Source organism: Hippocampus comes, unplaced genomic scaffold (genome assembly GCF_001891065.2).
Source record: "Hippocampus comes isolate QL1 unplaced genomic scaffold, H_comes_QL1_v1.1 scaffold91, whole genome shotgun sequence".
In the NCBI taxonomy this organism is placed as follows: domain Eukaryota; kingdom Metazoa; phylum Chordata; class Actinopteri; order Syngnathiformes; family Syngnathidae; genus Hippocampus; species Hippocampus comes.
In genome coordinates, this window is record NW_017805034.1 from 1050586 (window position 1) to 1069772 (window position 19187).

The window sequence follows — 19187 nt, forward strand, 5'->3', positions numbered from 1 at the left end:
ACCCAGCAATCAAGTATGTGCCAATTATCAGAGGCTAATGCTAAGGCTAACGCTAATCGGTGAATGCAGCAAAACTCAGTGCAGCTCTTCTTGACTTTTGAATTTGCTGTAGTGCGTTCAGACCGTCTTTCTCTTGAAAATGGATCTGAATCTTCACACAGCCTAGCCATTCTGGTCATGCATGAAGAAACTTGGTGTGGTGTTGGTTTTTGCATGAATTAGTGCCAGTGCTGCCTGGTGAAAATTAACAAAATATTGACATGGTTGATTAATATCTGCACTATTGTTTTACACTTGATGCTTGGAATGTTAGGGCCCCTGCTAGAAATAACAAAATAGAATTCTGAATAGTTCACTCTGGAGATATATTATGATCCCAAAACAGTTTCATAAAATGTCAAACTCATTTTACGGTACCCTGAAAAACAAATGTCTTGAAAATGATTTGATGACCAAAAAAAAAAAAAAAAAAATTAAATTGATGGAAAAGTGAGGACCAATGCTTTGGCTCTATCTTGTGGTGTCTTTGAGCATGTCGGAAAAAAAGCACAATCAACAAATAGGTAAAATCGCGAGTAGCAGCAACATTACAATTTGTGCAATAAAGTCCGACCCAAAGGATTGAATCCTTTTACATTTTTATTGTGATTGAGGTATGAGAAGATCTGTGAGGAGGTGCAGGATCTGGAGCCGGTCCGTGTCTTCCACGGCTGGATGCGTGTCAATGGTCGCAACATGAAGACTGCCCTGCGCGACATCATCAAGAAATGGAGTTTCATGTTCAAACAGCACCTTATTGATCATTTAACTAACAGGTGGAGACCCGACGAATGTACAATTCAACAATAAGACCTTAACTTCGTCATGCCATGCATTTTTCCATTGCTCGTTGCTATGTTGCAATGGAAATATGATTCGAAAAAAAGTGGTTTCATGATTATTGTAATCTATTCTGTAGTCTTTCAGGTCTTGAGAGTTTCATCATCACGGCTGAAACCGGCCTGGGCCAGCGAGTCGAAGAAGGAGACTATGAAACCCTGGTGGGAGTTCTGGGCCACCTGCTGGCTGTCAAGGAGAGACAGCGCGCAACAGATGACGTATTTGAACCACTGCAGCAAACCTTTGCCTTGCTTAAGGAGTATGAGCAGGAACTTCCTGATGCTGTGCACAAGCAGTTAGAAGTAAGGACCCCTGTCATTCCATCACCCCCAATGAACAATTCATCCATCTTCGCTTTTTTTCCTTCAGGAGTTGCCGGAGAAGTGGACCAATGTGAAAAAGAAGGCGGCGCTCGTCAAACAGCAAGTGGCGCCTCTGCAGGCCGTCGAAGTCGCGAATTTGCGAAGAAAGTGCGCCTCATTCGAAATGGAGCAACACACCTTCAGGGAGCATTTTCGCCACAATGGGCCCTTCAGGTAACAAAGGACTGCTTTTGTAAAAAAAAAGAATGTGCAAACGCATTGTACGTAGTGGGTTCAAATGAACTGCTTTTATACCAGACCTCCAATTTACATGGATTTCAGGATCTATTAATGACTTGAAATTAAAACTGAATTTGAAGGCATGTTTATGATTCAATGCAAGTGCTATTTATGACACTTGACCGATCTAGCGTAGAATCTCAGCTGAGGTGGTCTCCACCTCACCCAAGACCCTAATTAGGAGAACAGAAAATGTATGGAATAATTTGTTTTCTCTCTCTCTCTCTCTCTCTCTCTCTCTCTCTCTCTCTCTCTCTCTCTCTCTCTCTCTCTCTCTCTCTCTGTGTTTCATGCTGTCTATCATCCATGAGTGATATGGTCCGATACCAAATCCTGAAACCGACACTGATCATATAAATCAGCTGCAATTTCTTCAATTTTAGATCTGCTTGGTAACAATTACTTTCATAATTAATTCATTTCTTTTATGAGGATGAATCAGATTTTCAGATAAGACGTTATTTCAAATGGACAGTGTGGAAAAAGCACAATCGTCTGTTAACGTGCAGTGTTAAGAGAAGTGAGAAGGGATGCTCACTGCACACAGGCTGGTCTCTTGTTGCCCGCAGGCAGCAAATTACGGGCTGCGGCTACTCCGGTTTCTCTTTTTGTGATCGGCAATTAAAAGGCATTGATCGACAGACGCCAATCATGTACTTTTCCACAGAAATCGTCCGATCACTATCTGTGGCTGATTGATCCGAGTAAGACTAATAATGACAATGGGCGGCACGGTGGAGCTGGTTACCACGTCTGCCTCACAGTGCAGAGGTGCAGGGGTTGATTCCGGCTCCGCAGTGCGGTATCTTTGCACGAATGTCACCTTTCTCTGTGTTCTCACTCATAAAGGACTATATTATCTTGAGGCTCTCACATCTGACAAGGCTAATTGAATCTTACAATAATGACAAGTAATTCTTTGGTTGAGGCGCTCGCGCCTCGTCCGTAATAGCTAATTGTCGCATTAGTTATGTGTGTAATTGATCTCCTCATTGCGCAGCGATTAGATCCCATTGATGTTTTGGAAATCGTTTTTAATTAGTAGTTTGCAATTTGCGATGAGGAAAAAGCCAGTCGTGTAACGCCGCACGCAAGGGCGTTATTATCGAGACCTCCACCAGGGTTAACGCGAACCCGTTTGCATTCATTCAGATTCGACAGCAAGAATCCTCACCAGATGTTAGACACATTTCACCGGCAGATCCAGGAACAGGAGGCGGTGATGGCCTCTCTGGTGGAATCCGCCAGCTTGTTCGAGGTGACCGTCTCTGAATACAAACAGCTTCGCCAATGCAGGTAAAAGACCCCAAGGAGACTTGCAAAAAAAAAAAAAAAAAGCACCATTCTATGCCAAACGCGGCACTAACGAGCAATTAAATCAGTGACCCTTTCTTTATATTCACACTCTGAATATGGTTGGTTTCACTTTATCTGCTGTCATTCATCCCCGAGGCGTGAGGTGGGCCTGCTGAAGGAGCTGTGGGACATGATCACTGTTGTGGAATCCAGCATGGCGGAATGGAAAACGACTCCCTGGGGGGACATTCACGTGGAGGACATGGAGGTTGAGTGCAAACGCTTCTCAAAAGATATTCGAGGGATGGATAAGGAGGTGAGGCAATACATTGGCGAGACTAATCGGATGGCTAATGTAACCTAAAGCTGTGAAAATAGCCAACCTGCTCAGCATGTCAAGGCGAGCGATTTCCTATTACCCATAACTGACCAAATATGCTTCCTATCCAATTACTCATCTCAATCAAAGGTATTCAATAAGTTATTTACAGATCTATTTTAATACTGCACATATTGAATAAAGGGATCACCGCAAAAGAAATATTGTAACATCTTCAGAATATTACCGACACAATTTAGAAGAATTAATTTCCAGTATTTAAAATTCCAGTCATACTTAAGAAAAAAACAAAACCAAAAAAAAAAAAAAAATACTGGTGAAGGCTGCCGAAAATACAACAGTTCTTCACTGTCTCGAGCAGTATTTTTTGTTCTTCTTTTTAATTCTACCATGTACTCCAACAGCTAGCATCAGAGTTGCTTGGCCCTTTTTTTTTTTTTTTTTAATCTCTCGCATTTTTACTGCCACTTGTTGATGTAGTTAATAACGACTATTCCATAAGTAAGACATAATGACTGGCACATGACAGACATCCAGCAGGGACTGTAAATAATAAGTAAATCACCCCCCCAAAAAAATGCCAAACCGTAGTAAAGGAATACAGACAATTTTTTTTGATGGCGGCGCGGGCACCCGCAGCGGCTCCTCTTGTTGTATGTTGTCTTAAGAGGGAAGAAATTTCATCTGTGCTGTATGTTGCACATACATCACATTTGACAATAAAGTCGTACTTGACCTGACAACTTTATTTATAATCCATGTGCCAATTGAATCATTGCTTTTTTATTAAATTTAAAAGGCTTCGAAAAAACAGAAGGACATATGGACTGGGAAGTCTACACATAGCTGCTTTATTTCAACCCCAAGCATCACAACAGCAAAATGGGTCCGACACCCTGTACTGGTTGTCTGTCAGTCTCAGTGCACACAAACAGCCATCCACAGAGTCACACGGACGGTCTTCAATGATACAACTTCACCAGAAGGAAAAAAAAAAAAAAAATTCTCGCCCTTCACACTGATGATCGATAGACAACAGCATTTGATGTTTAGTCAGTCATGGAGCTACTATGAACGGAATTAAGCTATGGGACTTCGGGATTCCCTCGAGGTTTTTTTTTTTTTTAACGGAATTAAGCTATGGGACTTTGGGATTCCCTCGAGGTTTTTTTTTTTATTTTATTCCAACTTCAAATGGATTAACAAAACCAAAGAAGATCATTACAAGCTTTTGTACTTGTTGCTCTCTGCTGACACTTGTAGATTAGAGCGTGGGAGGCCTTCGCCGGTTTGGAGAAGAGGGTAAAGAACCTCCTCATCTCCCTGCGGGCGGTGGCAGAGCTGCAGAATCCAGCCATACGAGTCAGGCACTGGCATCAGTTAATGGCGGCGACCGGAGTTCGTTTCAATGTGGACCAGGTTTGCGATCCATTCTCTTTCACGGTGAATTTTGATCGTATAGACCAGAGGTCCACAACCCAAAATATTGAAAGAGCCACATTGGACCAAAACAACCCAAAAAACAAATATGGCTGGAGCCGCAAAAAATTAAATGTAAGCCTTACATTGAAGGCAATACATGCTGTATGAATCTATATTAGTGATATTTGCCTCCTGTCAAAATGACTACGTTGGCTACAAATAGCCTTCACGATTAAATGTTTTTCTGTTCCCTGCAATGCATCCTGTAGAGAAGGGGTGCCCAACCTTTTTTGACGGAAAACGTTAAGAATGTTTGTGTCATGTTTGTCCTCCTGCAGAAACCATATTAAAACAAAAATATATTTCCCTCCCCCGTCTTTTTCCATCTTCAAACATTTTTGCAAAAGCTCCAGGGAACCGCTGGGGTGGCGCTAAATAGCCGCACGCGGCTCTGGAGCCGCGGGTTGCCGACCTCCGGTCCAGACACTGTTTTCATTCATGGGTGATTGTTTTCACTCGATATTGATATTGTTGATTGAAGTGAATTTCAGAACGCAGCCCTCATCAAAATCAGACCAATTCGAAAGTCTCCGTCGTCATGGAAATTTTGCTCAATCTGTGATGCGTCATGTTAATATGCTTGGCGTGGAAGAGTATGTTTAGTATGTTTTCAGCTTCCAGGAAATATACAGCTCTTTTCAACTGTACCAATTTGTCCATATTCTCCTCACAATCCTTATTGCGGAAACACAAAGCAAAGCGCACTTTGATGCTGGGCGGATCCGATTCCTTGCGAGGTGCGAATTGCTGACCGCTCGGGAAGTTTTGCCTCACAACGGTTCAACCTCAGTGTGTTTGTGCAATGTTTTCGGAATGCTCCCCCGCCACCTGCAAATGTTTTCGAATCACACAGCCTTTTGAGGCATTTGAATTTCCAGCCTATGGGTACAAAAGGTTATTGGGTATTGTGCACAGGAAACCACTCTTGCCGATCTGCTGCAACTAAACCTGCACTGTTTCGAAGAGGAGGTGAGAGGGATCGTAGACAAGGCCGTGAAAGAGATGGCAATGGAGAAAGTTCTCTCGGAGCTCAACTCCACATGGACAGGTCCGGCCTTAACTTGCGCTGTGGGACTTTTAGCCTCCTTTCCAAAGTATTTCTTCGACTGACATCCCCCCCACCTCCCTCTAATCCATTCACAGGTATGCAGTTCCAATACGAACCCCACCATCGGACCCAAATCCCCCTGCTGAGTTCAGACGAGGAGCTGATCGAGACGCTGGAAGACAACCAGGTCCAGCTGCAGAACCTAATTTCCTCCAAGTACATTGCCCACTTCTTGGATGAAGTTTCATCTTGGCAGACGAAACTGTCCGTGGTCGACTCTGTCATCTCCATCTGGTTTGAGGTGCAACGCACGTGGACTCACCTGGAGAGCATCTTCATTGGCTCCGAGGACATTCGCTCACAGCTGCCGGAGGTGACCAAGAGATTCCCTCTTAACTTTTCACGGTTGATTCAGCAGCGAGTCTCGATATATCACCGTAGCTTTTGTCTTCGCCATGTAAACCGAGATAAAGTCATCATTGTGGCTTTTAACCAAGAATCCATTAATCGGCGCACAGTGCGAGTTTTAGAGCCGCGCTTACTCGACTTCGAATGGCTCCCATGATATCAAGGCTGAGCCTCTACCCAGATGTTTATTATTATACGTTTTAATTCTACCTCTCTCATGTGGAAAACTAAATCCCTTGGCGGTGTTCCCTCGTGGAATTTTCTTGCAGGACTCGAAGCGCTTCAAAGGGATTGATGCCGATTTCAAAGAGTTGGCGAACTCGGTGCATCAAACGCCCAATGTTGTCGAAGCCACCAATAAACCCGGTCTGTTTGACAAACTGGAGAACATCCAGTGCAGGTGAGGGTGAAGCCAATTTGAACGGTTGTGTCGTTTCCACCCCTTTTTTTTAAAATTTTTAATCCGTTCTGAAGCGTAATGTGCAGAAGGTTCTCACATGAATGCACAAACCTGCTCACTCTCTGGACATTGCGTTTCCCTTTACAGGCTTTCCCTTTGTGAAAAGGCTCTGGCAGATTATCTGGACATCAAGCGGCTAGCCTTCCCTCGCTTTTACTTCATCTCATCCGCGGATCTCTTGGACATTCTTTCAAATGGGACCAACCCACACCAGGTGGCTGCATTCTGATTTTTTTGCGCAAAATGGCAAATTTTACAAGTTTTCAGTGGGGGGTAAAAAAATAGTTCACTGCAGCCTTTTAGCTTTACGACTGACCTCAAACTGAGCTCAATAACATGATCAGGCAGTCCTGCAGTAATCACAGCAACAAAAAAAAAAAAAAAAATGAATAATGTCAAAGTTGTTTTCCACGACTCCAAACCCCAATTCCATTGAAGTTGGGGGCACTGAGTAAAACCTGCATAAAAATGGAATAGAACAATTTGCAAATCCTTTTCGTGACTCCAAACCCCAATTCCATTGAAGTTTGGGGCACTGAGTAAAACCTAAATAAAAATGGAATAGAACAATTTGCAAATCCTTTTCAACCTATATTCATTCACTCATACACATTCGGAAGACACTACAAATTTTATGCGTGCGAAAGGACACGACGGAAGAACATCACAACACCACCTCCGCCTTCTGGCATGCACACACAATGCAATTCCACGCAACCTTCCATCAGCCTGAGTGACTGCCGTAATTCCCGGACTGTAAACCACATTTTTTTTCCCCCCAAAACTTTGAACTATGCCGTTTTTACTGTGGCACGGTGTATTTATGAATTTTGACTGACGAGTTTTAAGCCGTCAATAGTCTTGTCACATCTGACTATATTACCGAACATGTCGCAGTGGACTATTGAGTCTGCCCTCATCTTGAATATTCACCAGCCATTTGCAGTTGGAGTGCACGCATATGACGGCAGAGCGGGCTGCCTGAGGAGAAAAATGCAGAAGTCTGGTTGCGTAGCGGTGCGCTGCTGTTTAGGGAGCAATCGAGAGCGAAAAGAAGAATCTTGACTTGAGTTTTATGAGCGTAGGGAGCGAGTGCCATAAATACAGCCATCTCTGCAGCGCCACCTTTGTCTTCTTGTTTGTTTAGCAAGCAAATTTAACTCTTGCGTCTTTGAATCAAATGTGACTTGTAGACCGGAAATTACAGTATTAAAAAAAAAAAAAAAGCTTATTTTAATTTAATTTTAATTTTAATCGGGGTTGTCAAGATATGGTATTACTAGGATCAGGACGTTTATGCCAATGTGGCCTGTTGCAGCAGCCCTGTTTCGCAAATGTTGGTTGGTGTGAAAAATGTCATCACTGTTGGGGAAATATATTTTTAAAATACTAAGATTCTCACACACTATATATTCAAGACCAGCTACTGGCTTTGCCAGCTTCTTGCCCGAGTGCACGCCGAGCACCAGCGAGGATTCCCCTGGAGCTTGGACTGAGATGAACACAGTCACTGGGATGCAAAGCCCGCATAAAAGTGCAAGCGAGAAAGAAAATGTCCAAGTCCTCTGTTTCAATTTCTGTTATGGGGAATGTCAAGTTTTTGGTAACAGCGGCGGATGAGCATAACACACTGACACGCTGTCTCATACTTTACTGAGACATGACGTTAGTGTGTCCCGACCTGATTTCAAAATGGTGCAGTCGAACAGAGATTTGACTCGTAAGCATTCAAAACAATGTAAGGCGGGACTGCTTATTTTGTGAACGCGACTTGGTATTGAACTGCTAGCTATGGTAAATATGTCCATCTATCCACCAACGGAATTCTCTTCTGTCATTACGACTGTGTACATTCTGCCATCTGCTCCAGAGGCACAGCATCGTGATACAATTCATGCAGCCGTTGCCAGGTTACAGAGCCTGCACCCAGATGCTCTCATCCTCATTCTTTTAGTCACAGCAGTTTAGACACTATGCTGCCCCCTTTTCACCAGTATGTCCACTGGACAGTTAAACATGGACTTGCTCTCTGCGGACTCCAGGTTTCATGCCTAGAAAGAGCACCACATATGTCCTCATAGCCCTGAGAATTCAGATCCAAGTCAGAAAGGGCTGTATTGTGGCTCTGGAGTGGCTAGGACACAATTTAGACTCGTACAATACTTGTATGGGAACAGGAAGATGGTGAGGTGTGTTTTCTGGAGTGACAGAAGGCTTCGAGATGGAGGTGGGACTGCCCCGAGACGCTTCTTGTTTGCAAATGGTGATGGACAGATTGACATTTGAGGTCAGACAGGAGTCTTCTCTGGCTATGTTTGAAGATGACATTGTACACTGCACTGAGAGTCGGGAGCAGGTTAGTGTGAACCTCGAGAGGTGGAGTTATGGATTGGATTGGCAGCGCTACAATACATGTGCGTGAATAAACGGGAGGGCAGTGGAATGGTGAGGTTACAAAGAGCAGAGCTGTCGGAGGGCTGTCAACTCTTGAGAGCAATGGGGAGTGTGAAAGAAAGGTTACGGCAGAAGGTACAGAGGAGAAGGAGAGACGGCAAAGCATGATTGATGACCCTTGAATGGGTCAAGCCAAAAGGGGGGAACAAAACCCAACAAAGTATAAACACTTTACAGTGCTGTACATTATTGTAAATGATCATTATTCCTCTTTGTATCATGATGCACAGTCTTATCATCAGTATTGTGTACTAGAATTTTCCACTGGTTCAGCTTTTATTCCTGGACAGTTTCTGAGCAGCGTTCTGAGTCAACTTGTTGTAGTACCACGAGCTTCCACACTGAGGCGATGTTGCTCATGGTTTTCCAGCTGACATTCTGCATTCTGTCAAGACAATTTTGCGACCCATTCCAGCCCCGGAGAAAGTCAACTCTAAATGATATTTTTCTTCGAAAATGTCTGAGATCAAACAACACAACATGCCTTTCTATTTGTAAACTATGATAAAACATTTGCATGACTGAGCTCCTTGTCTGTACCTTGAACCTTGATTTACGTTGTCTGATATTTTTCAGGTGCAGAGGCATCTGTCCAAGCTATTTGACAGCATGGCAAAAATGCAATTCGAAGCAGATGAAAAGGGGTCTCCTTCTAAGACTGGTCTGGGCATGTATAGCAAAGAGGACGAGTACGTCCCTTTTAATCAACCCTGCGACTGCTCTGGACAGGTATAATCTAATTCTAATGTTGTTTTCATGTCTTATAAATTGCTTCGAGGGCGAGTTAAATTTTGATTAGGCAATTACTACGAAATCGCTGTGGCTGTAACTGAATAATAATGCACGTGCATACATGCACACATGCACAGACAGTGCGTGTGTGTGTGTGTGTGTGTGTGTGTACAGATTATTATTATTATTATGATTTTTTTTTTAAGGGGATCATATATGTCCCAATCGGGAATGTACATAATTTCATGCGCCCTCATCCTGCTTGGCGATTAGTTTATTAGTCAGGTCTTCCTGCCTTATACGTATATACATACAATGTATGGCCTGCAATGACAACTGCAGGGAAAAAAAGTATGTGAAACCTTTGGAAATACTTTCGATTTTCATATGAATTGTTCAGAACATGTCAAGTCAAAACATTAGAACTAACGACTATCAAACCGTACGAAGAATTATATTTTGGGCATATTATTAGTAAGAATTATTTTTTGGGATGGACCATGTCAGCATTTACAGTGCAGGGTGGAAAAAGATGTGAACCCTTTGACGAAGGAGTTCTCCAAGTGCTAATCGGACTCAGCCAACCCAGGGGTCCAATCAATGTCACGAGACTGGTGGTGTCGGTGACGGATGCCTTGCCCTAATAAAACACACACACACACACACACACACACACACACACACACACACACACACACACACACACCAGTTTTGAGTGTCTATCCTCAAGAAGCATTGACCAGTGTAAACCATTCCTGGCACAAAATACCAATAGTTAAGAACTGCATGACCCTGTAAAAGGGTTATAAAATTATCTCTTAAAGCTGTGCCTCCCACGTTGCTACTGGCAAACTTGTGTGGACAGAGGTAACCGAGGTTGAGTTGTTTGAAAGGCTTTGTGTGAAACTAAAAAGGCACACCACACCAATATAAAAAAAACCTCATCCCAACTGTAAAGCATGATGGAGGAGCCTGGTGGTTTGGAACTGCTTTGCCGCCCCTGGGTCTGTTGTCATTGATGAAAAAAATGAATTATCAAGTTTATCAAGGCATTTTGCAGGAGAACATAAGACCATCTGTCTGCCAATTGAAGCTTAACAGAAGATGAGTGATGCAACAGAACAGCGGCCCAGAGGACATACGTGAATCCAATGAATGGCCTCGACAGAAGAAAATATGCCTTTTGTAGTGGCTCAGTCAGAGCCCTGACCTCAACATGAGCGCTGCGCTTTGGCATGAACTCAAGAGATTCGCAACGCGCATCCCAAGATGGTCAAAAATTCCTCTTAGTGTTCAGTAAAAATATGGAAACATACACCGTATTTTCCGCACCATAAGGCACACCTAAAATCATTAAATTTTCTCAGTGCGCCCTATAATCCGATGCACCTTATATATGGTGTCACAGTCTATGTGCCTTTTTGTTGAATTATCTTCATAACTTTTTGTCTTTCATTTATTCTTTCGTAATCCCATTTATATTTATATGTTTCATGTCCGTGTTTGTGACCAATTCTTATTGTTAGAGCTGCAGTGGTTGTGAAGGCTCTATATGAAGCTGTATTGTATTGTATTGTATTCACTTTAGCATACCACCATCTACTGAATGCATAGCATGACCGAAGCCACTATTGTATGTTAGATTCTATGCACCTTATAACGCTGTGCGCCCGATATATTTTTAGTGCAAAAAATACGGTCCTTCTTTGCATGGTATAAGCTTAAGACAACTGGATTTCTGATTGTGATGGACAGGAAGATGAGATCATATTTCATGAGCGTTTATTCAGAAAGACGAATTGTTCGAAGGGGTGTGAAGATTTTCTTGTGTGTGTGTGTTTTTTTTGTATAAGGTGGAGGTGTGGTTGAACCAGGTTCTGGAATCCATGCGTTCCACTGTTCGTCATGAGATGACCGAGTCAGTGGCCACCTATGAGGATAACCCCAGAGAGCAGTGGTTGTTTGATTATCCAGCTCAGGTAAAATGATGACATGAAGCCTAACACTCCCAAAATTAAACACATATGCAAAGTCTAATGGGATCCTTTACTTTTGTTGTTTCAAATGTTCTGCCTTTGCAAAGATTTGTTTTGCTTAAAATGCCAGAAATGTATTTATTACTCGGCAAGATATTCTATTGATCAGATTAGTGAGGGAGGTGTTATCTGTCAGTGATGGCTGATGACCTTATTTGATGATAAAAATGATTCATACCTTACATCTAAAGTGAATCCGATGGATTGCTCACAACATTTATCATTGTAGGGTAAGCACGAAGAACAAAGGTACTTTTCAGATTAACGACACAAGATACATTTATTTGCCGTTCCAGAAAACTGGAAATGTAGGATTTAACACGAGCAAAAATGATCGGGATGATTGATAACGGCCAACTTTGCCAAGACTAATTAATGTAAAATATCGATTAAAAAAAAAAGAATGAAGTCACGGCTTATTTGCATGAGACCCAGCTACCACGTCAAAACGGATTCATTTCAACGCGACGAACGCTACGCTGTATTGTTTGATTCTTGTTGACTTTGAATCAAAGCGGATCAGATATTTTCTTAACACACATGGGAACCGCAACTCGTCAAAAGCTTGAGAACCAGCAAAAAAAATTTCCAATGTTCATAATGCTAATTTCCCGAAAGTTATAATTAAATATAATGACAGGAAGGTAAACAACATCATCCGTTCAGCCACATCGAAGCTGGAACCAATCCCAGCTGACTTTGGGTGAGAGCCAGTACAGTACAGCTTCGACTGTCACTCACAGGGCGTCTGTGGAAATATCATACACCCGATGAGAATAATTAAACATGCCGAAAAAGTTTCGGAAGTCTATTAGAATATTTGCCTGCGGTTGAAATGTTTGATTTCAAGCAAGGGGATTTTTCAGGAAGTGTACAGCAACAGGGATCCCGCTGTGGCCGCCTGCTCTCTTAAACCTCAATACTGCGCCGTCGTCCCCACGCCGCGATATTGATGCTTCGAGTATCAGAAACATTCTGTCATCATCATGGATTGGGTTGGCGAAGTTAGCTGTCATCTTATCAAGGCACCTTGTTGGAGAACTGCCAAAATGTTGTCTAATTACTTTTCAGATAATTACCCGGGCGGCGACAGCGACTGCATTGTCTTGTCTTTTATCTGTACCCCATTTTAGCTCCTAACTGCATCGCGCTGCACATGCGCATCTTTACATTCTTGTTCTTTATAAAAACAACGAAAATATTCGTCATCTGACATGTCATGCGTAAATCACCGCACCCATCTATAAACCGGTCATGCAAATGAAGTGCTGATCACGCTTACCATTTTTAATGCCGACCCCAAAGTAGAAATGCCTTCTCGAGTTAATTATGTGACCCCCTCCCCCACCCACACCCCCCCACCATAAAACAAAATGAGTTAGCGAATATTTTATGACGTGATTAATTTGCATCCTTTACTAACAAGAACACTTCTGCCCTTTTCTTTGGCCTATTTTAAAATTCAGGAGAGCATGACTTATGAATACAAATGTACCTCAGATGATTTTTTTTTTTTTTTTCCGACTAGGGGTGTTCATCAAGTGACACTTTTCCAGCTGTGACATACATCAACGCTCTCATCCTAAGTGGTAGACAAAACACGTTTTTGGTTTTTTTTTTCTATTTAGAGCGATCAGGAATCAAATTTCTGCTTTGAATGAGCAACCGGAAGGAAATGAAATACGTTGGGTCAAATGCAACCATGTGGTAGCATTTATGGAAGCGACCTTCCCAAAAGATTCATTAAAAAAAAAAAACACTCAAGACTGGGTGCTATTAATTTTGTATGCAATGAAAAGAACCCGTAAAAGCACCATTTTTATGCGTGAAGCATATGGACATCCATAATGTTCATATAAACTGTCTATTTTTGGCTAACCTCCCACTTAAGTTTCACCTTCAGTCGCTTTTGTTTTCAAAAAAATAAAAATCACACGAACGTACGGGCCTCATCAAACAGTGATCATGTTTTCTGTGTCTGCTTTCAAGGTGGCACTTACCTGCACTCAGATCTGGTGGACAAGCGACGTGGGAATGGCTTTTGCCCGTCTGGAGGAAGGCAACGACGGCGCTCTCAAGGAGTATTATAAGAAACAGGTGTCTCAGCTAAACACCCTCATTTCTATGCTGATTGGCCAGCTTTCACCTGGAGATCGCCAGAAGGTCATGACCATCTGTACAATCGACGTTCACGCCAGAGATGTGGTTGCCAAGATGATTGCGCAGAAGGTGAAAATGAGACTTTTGTCAATCTTTTAGAATTTACGGCATATGCATGATGATCTGGAGTCTGTTTCTCAGACCGTTTCTATTTATAGCCGTGGATCATAGATCTGTTTCGATAAATCCCAATTTTTGACAAGGTCGCATAGCCTTACCGTGTTTCCGAAAAGAAAATGCCCTTGAATTGGAGTCTTTTAAAAAGACAACAAGCCAAACATACTCATAAACGAAACAGGATATTGTCTCCGGACCAACAAGATTATCAATGTGGAGGACAAAATCCAATCGAGAATTTGACTGAAATTAGTTCAGTGATTCACAGGAAAGCACTTGATTTTTTTTTCCCAATGTTTAAGCTCTTAAAACAATATTGAGACACTACTCTCTCATATTTTCCGCACTAAAAGGCACACCTAAAAGCCTTCCATTTTCTTAAAAGCTCACAGCACGCCTTAAAATCCGATGCGCCTTGTGCCTGGTCGTTACGGTAATATGTCAACCCCAAAATGGCTACTTGCTAGAGACATGCTGACAACGCAGAGTTCAAACTTAAGGTGATCGGGTTACGCAGTTGAACACGGAAATAGAGCGGCGGCAAGAGAGTTCAACGTTAACGAGTCAATGTTGTAACTTGCTATTGGTTAAGTGAACAGTGTCATTGCTTTATTAAATACGTTTTACTGACATCTGATCGTTCTGTTGGCATTTCCTTGAGCGTAGCTCCATCTAGTGGCTGCATTGTAGATTGCGTCTTATAACGCGGTGCGCCCAATGTATGAAATAAAAATTACAAAATAGGCCTTTCATTGAAGGTCCGCCTCCTTATCCAGCGCGCCTTTTAATGTGGACAATACGGTATGACATTAACCCTTTCCTGCACCCTGTAACCTGATAAACTGTCCACTGTAGTGACCTCTGTCCCTCAAAGAGTTAATCCGACACTAGCTATGAGCATTGAATAACGCACCCATTAAATCCATGCAAGGTACAATATGTCACAAGAGACATAATTAGTGAGGACTAATACAATCTTATTTGGGATTTTTTTCCACCAATTTGTGGCTTTCTTTTCACTTGCTTTTTTTTTAATTTTTTTTATCCCAGGTGGAGAATTCTCAGGCGTTCGTGTGGCTTTCACAGCTGAGGCACCGTTGGGATGACAAGGAGAGGCATTGTTTTGCAAATATCTGCGATGCCCAATTTTGCTACTCCTATGAGTACCTGGGCAACACGCCACGGCTCGTCATCACGCCTCTCACAGACAGGTACATTTGGGTTTTTTGCTGTGTTCACGCTTTAACAACTGCACTGTCGTGATTGTTTCTGACATGGATACGAATTTGGGCCCGGTTGACAAACTGCTTGTCCATTTTATTTCCGTTATTTATTTTTTTTTGTTTTCCAAGTGACGTCCATTTATGAATAAAAACACTGAATGCTTTTAATCTCACCATACTGTACGACATTTGCGATTATATCCGACTTCAACAGGCAATATCTTTTTGGCGCTAATGTCGGTATTGTGCTGCTCGTCTTGTTGAGAATCCAATTTTTCGACCTTTGTTGCTGTTGCATTTTTCTATTAACTCATTCACTCCCAAATACGTTTTTAAACATCGTTTCAGACTTGGTCCAGAATTGGCTGGGACTGAATGAGTTTTAATTTGTACATTTTTGGGGGGTCGATCACACTGTTCCAAGACACAAAAAAAAAGATTCCAGTAATCTTCTTATGGATCACAACGGACATCCGTGGCAAGCAAAAGCGTTTGGATTGACTCACCTGGGGGGGGACTTGACCAACATTTTGTTTGTTCCCGAGCACGTGTTTTCACAGGCTTCCTGATAAAGTTTTAACAACACAGAGATAAATACCTGCCTCGGAGAGCCATTTGGCAAACGGAAGAGTGTGATTATGCATCTCCAGATCAGCCAGATTGACCCGGTATTCCATTTGAAGCCAGAATAAAGCAGAAACAATGGGCTTTGATGTCCAGATCAGCAGGCACTGTTGCGAGAATTCACCATATGCTGCGTGCCCTTGCTGGGAGCCACGGTGTTCATTTTGATAATGGATCATGAATGAAGGGCCATTTTGTCGAACGATTTCATCCAAAACTTGAGAAACAGCTAAAAAGCGTGTTTGCCGCACTGCAGGGGGAAACCGTGCATATCCCAAATCATCGTTCTTTGGACGACACGGAACATGCAGTACATCCAATGAACGGGATTATATTTTATTTAAAAAAAAATATATATATTAGGCACCTTCAGCAGATTAAAGATAGCTAAACAAAAAAACAACACTCATTTAAAAATGGACAATACAAGTGTTCTGGCTTCACCAAAATCATTGGCAAGGTATATTGACGACATGGCTAAGAACTCAAAAGAGAAATAAGAGTAAAACGTTTCAGAATCCCGGCTTTTATTTCACGGTACTTACATCTAGATGTGTGAAACACATTAGGACAGGGCACCTTTTGTTTGATGCCACCCGTTTTTCAATTAAGTAAAAAAAAAATATTGGAACAAACATTAAAAGAATAATATTTTAATATTTGGTGGATACAGCTGCATCAAGTGTTCACCAGACTGTTGCATTCTTCATTTCAAATGCTTTTCCAGGCCTTTACTGCAGCCCCTCTCAGTTCTTGTTTCTATTTCTGGGGGTTTCTCTCACGAATCTCCTTTTCAGGTGATATGACAAGTATATTTCCTCTTTCCAAGTTTTCTTAGAAAGAGGGTTGGGATACCTTCACCCTTGCCCTGTGGACGTTGGCAGTGATGTCACGGACTGTTGTCCTTGGGTGTTTCTTCACAGCTCTGACGCGATTTGTTTGATGTCTGTTGCTCAGGTCGTTTCTTCCTTTTGTCAGGACATTCCAAATTGTTGTATCGACTATGACCAAAGTTGATGCTGCGGCTGTAATCGATTTTCCGTCTTCTCTCAGCTTCAACATGGTTTGCTTTTCTTCCCATCGACAGCACCTCTGGTCCTCATGTTTGCTGAACAGCACATCGGAATTTTCACAAGTCAAACCCAAAGCCCAAAGTAAAATTCAAGCAGTCGATCAAAAAAGGGCGACACATGAGCGACTAATTCCAAACACCCATCAGTCACATGTTTCAATACTTTTGCTCACTTGAAAAAGTGGGCGGCGTCACATCAAAAGATGCTCTGTCCTGAGTTGTTTGTTCTTGATGTACACAAATACAAAAATAAGTAGCCAACCACAATCGTGCATTTGTTGTGTCGCTTTTCTGTGAGACACCGTATGACGCCCCCCCCCCCCTCCAAAAGATGCATTTTGCTTTGTGGCGACCTTTAAATGTAATGTCAGGAAGTACGGGCGAGTCTTTGTTTGTCATTTTCTCTCTCAGTATTAAAGTTACACCCCCCCCTGTTAAAACCCGAGAGAAAATGTCAGTTGAAAACTGGAATTATTTGCGTTTAATAGTTTTCCCGCTGTCAAACAAAAGCATCCCATTATTAAACATGAATACGGTATCACCTAAAGCGGCGCTCGCCAGCCTTCTTGAAGCCGAGAGCCGTTTCTCGAATACTGATGAGTGCAAAAGTGCTACCACTTTGATACACCTTTTTAAAAAAAACGCATTTGCTCAAACCGCTTTCTTTCCGGGTTGTTGTGACTTCGCGATAATTATATCTGTGGGGGCATTGATCCTGTTAACAATGTCTCACTACATATCAAATGACCAACCAGTGATTAACCAAATACGAAACGGATCAATATGCAGCTATTTATTCCGACAATTCTCTGTGACTGGTTCATTTTTAACCCTTTCATGCACCCTGTAACCTGATAACATGATAAGCCGTCCACCTTAGTAACCGCTGTCCCTCAAAGGGGTGAAATTAAAGCAATCACTTAATTCAATCAACAGCAGCAGAAAAAAATATCAGCACCATTTTCCAGCCCAAGTTTGAAAGCCGTGGCGTCGTGTCAGAAATATTTTACTGACATGTACAGTGGTACCTCTACTTACGAAAGTCTCTTCATACGAATTTTTCAAGTTACAAAACGTCTCAACAGAAAAATATTGCCTCTTGTTACGAAAGAAATTTCAAGATACGAAAGGTAAAAATACGTTATGGGTTGTTACTCCCAGCTATGAGTTTCCTTGAGCGCAACATACTTATAGCTGCTCTGCCATACGCTACTCCCGAGCATCATCCTGGTATCCCATTGACTAAGAGGGACTTCTACCGTATGTGTCCATATGTGTAGATCGATCAACACTGCGTCCTCGTCACTCGCCCCTCGGGCCACGTGGTGTTCCGATAGCGAATGTGAATCAGCCAGAAAAAACGTTCACCAGTCAGATCGCTCACTATGCTCATGTTTGCCATGGACATTTCCTAAGGATTCTTAAAGCCAACAAAAGCAAACATCCTTGGGTCAGTTTTTTGCAAAACACGAGGCAAAAACCACTTCTGAGAGAGTACATGTACTAAAGAGGGCAAAAAACGATGTGGATGCAGTCAAAAGTTAAATCGCCATCATTTTTCTTCTTTGTTTTTTACATTATGCACAACTCTCCTTTATTGTGCAATAATCTAATTGTAGCATGTATTTGTTACATATTTTGATGCATTTTTATGCTTTAGAAAACATTTATATCTGAAATTTGGGGTTTTGGAACGGATTAGGGCATTTACATGGAAAACGCATCCCTACAAATTTTTCTCGTTAAGAACCAATTAACTTCGTCAGTAGAGGTACCACTGTACACACAAAGCGAATGCAGAGAAACGCAGGGGTAGAGTGATGATTCACGGGGATGACTGATATATCGCCGTTTTCTTTTGGGATGGATTTAAAAGCAGTCAAAGTCCAGCTTCTGAGATGACAGAATGGGAGATTTCTGCACATATTTCGTGGGACAAAGCCTGTTGGCACTCGTATTTGGTTGATACACTGTCTCCAGATGGGATCATTTGTCTTCTCCCATTTTCTGTCTCCGTTGATGCTTTTCAATATTACCCACCCACCCCCCCCAACCCTCTTCCATACATCATTTATTAACCAGCAACTCATTAAAATGACTGCTCCACTGCTATCGAAAGCAAGCCATTGGTTGTGTTTATCACCCGGATCGATAATGCCTTGATTGTCTCCATCAGTTCACATTCATTCCGCTGCTGCTTTTATTGACATGAAACTGGTCAACTGTTTGTTAGTACCGGCAGGTCCTGTCGGAG

General features: G+C 42.2%; 1 protein-coding gene across 1 annotated transcript in view; it reads left to right on the forward strand.

Moving 5' to 3' along the window:
- dnah9 (dynein, axonemal, heavy chain 9) overlaps positions 1-19187 on the forward strand; it is a 119383-nt gene that overhangs the window by 18896 nt on the left and 81300 nt on the right. Inside the window, exons 20-33 of the mRNA XM_019863599.1 lie at positions 654-815; positions 959-1181; positions 1249-1415; positions 2634-2777; positions 2934-3093; positions 4381-4536; positions 5515-5647; positions 5743-6020; positions 6325-6455; positions 6603-6729; positions 9546-9698; positions 11555-11680; positions 13727-13966; positions 15065-15225. Of these exons, the coding sequence (XP_019719158.1) occupies positions 654-815; positions 959-1181; positions 1249-1415; positions 2634-2777; positions 2934-3093; positions 4381-4536; positions 5515-5647; positions 5743-6020; positions 6325-6455; positions 6603-6729; positions 9546-9698; positions 11555-11680; positions 13727-13966; positions 15065-15225 (2361 nt within the window). The remainder of the gene's footprint in view (positions 1-653; positions 816-958; positions 1182-1248; positions 1416-2633; positions 2778-2933; positions 3094-4380; positions 4537-5514; positions 5648-5742; positions 6021-6324; positions 6456-6602; positions 6730-9545; positions 9699-11554; positions 11681-13726; positions 13967-15064; positions 15226-19187) is intronic.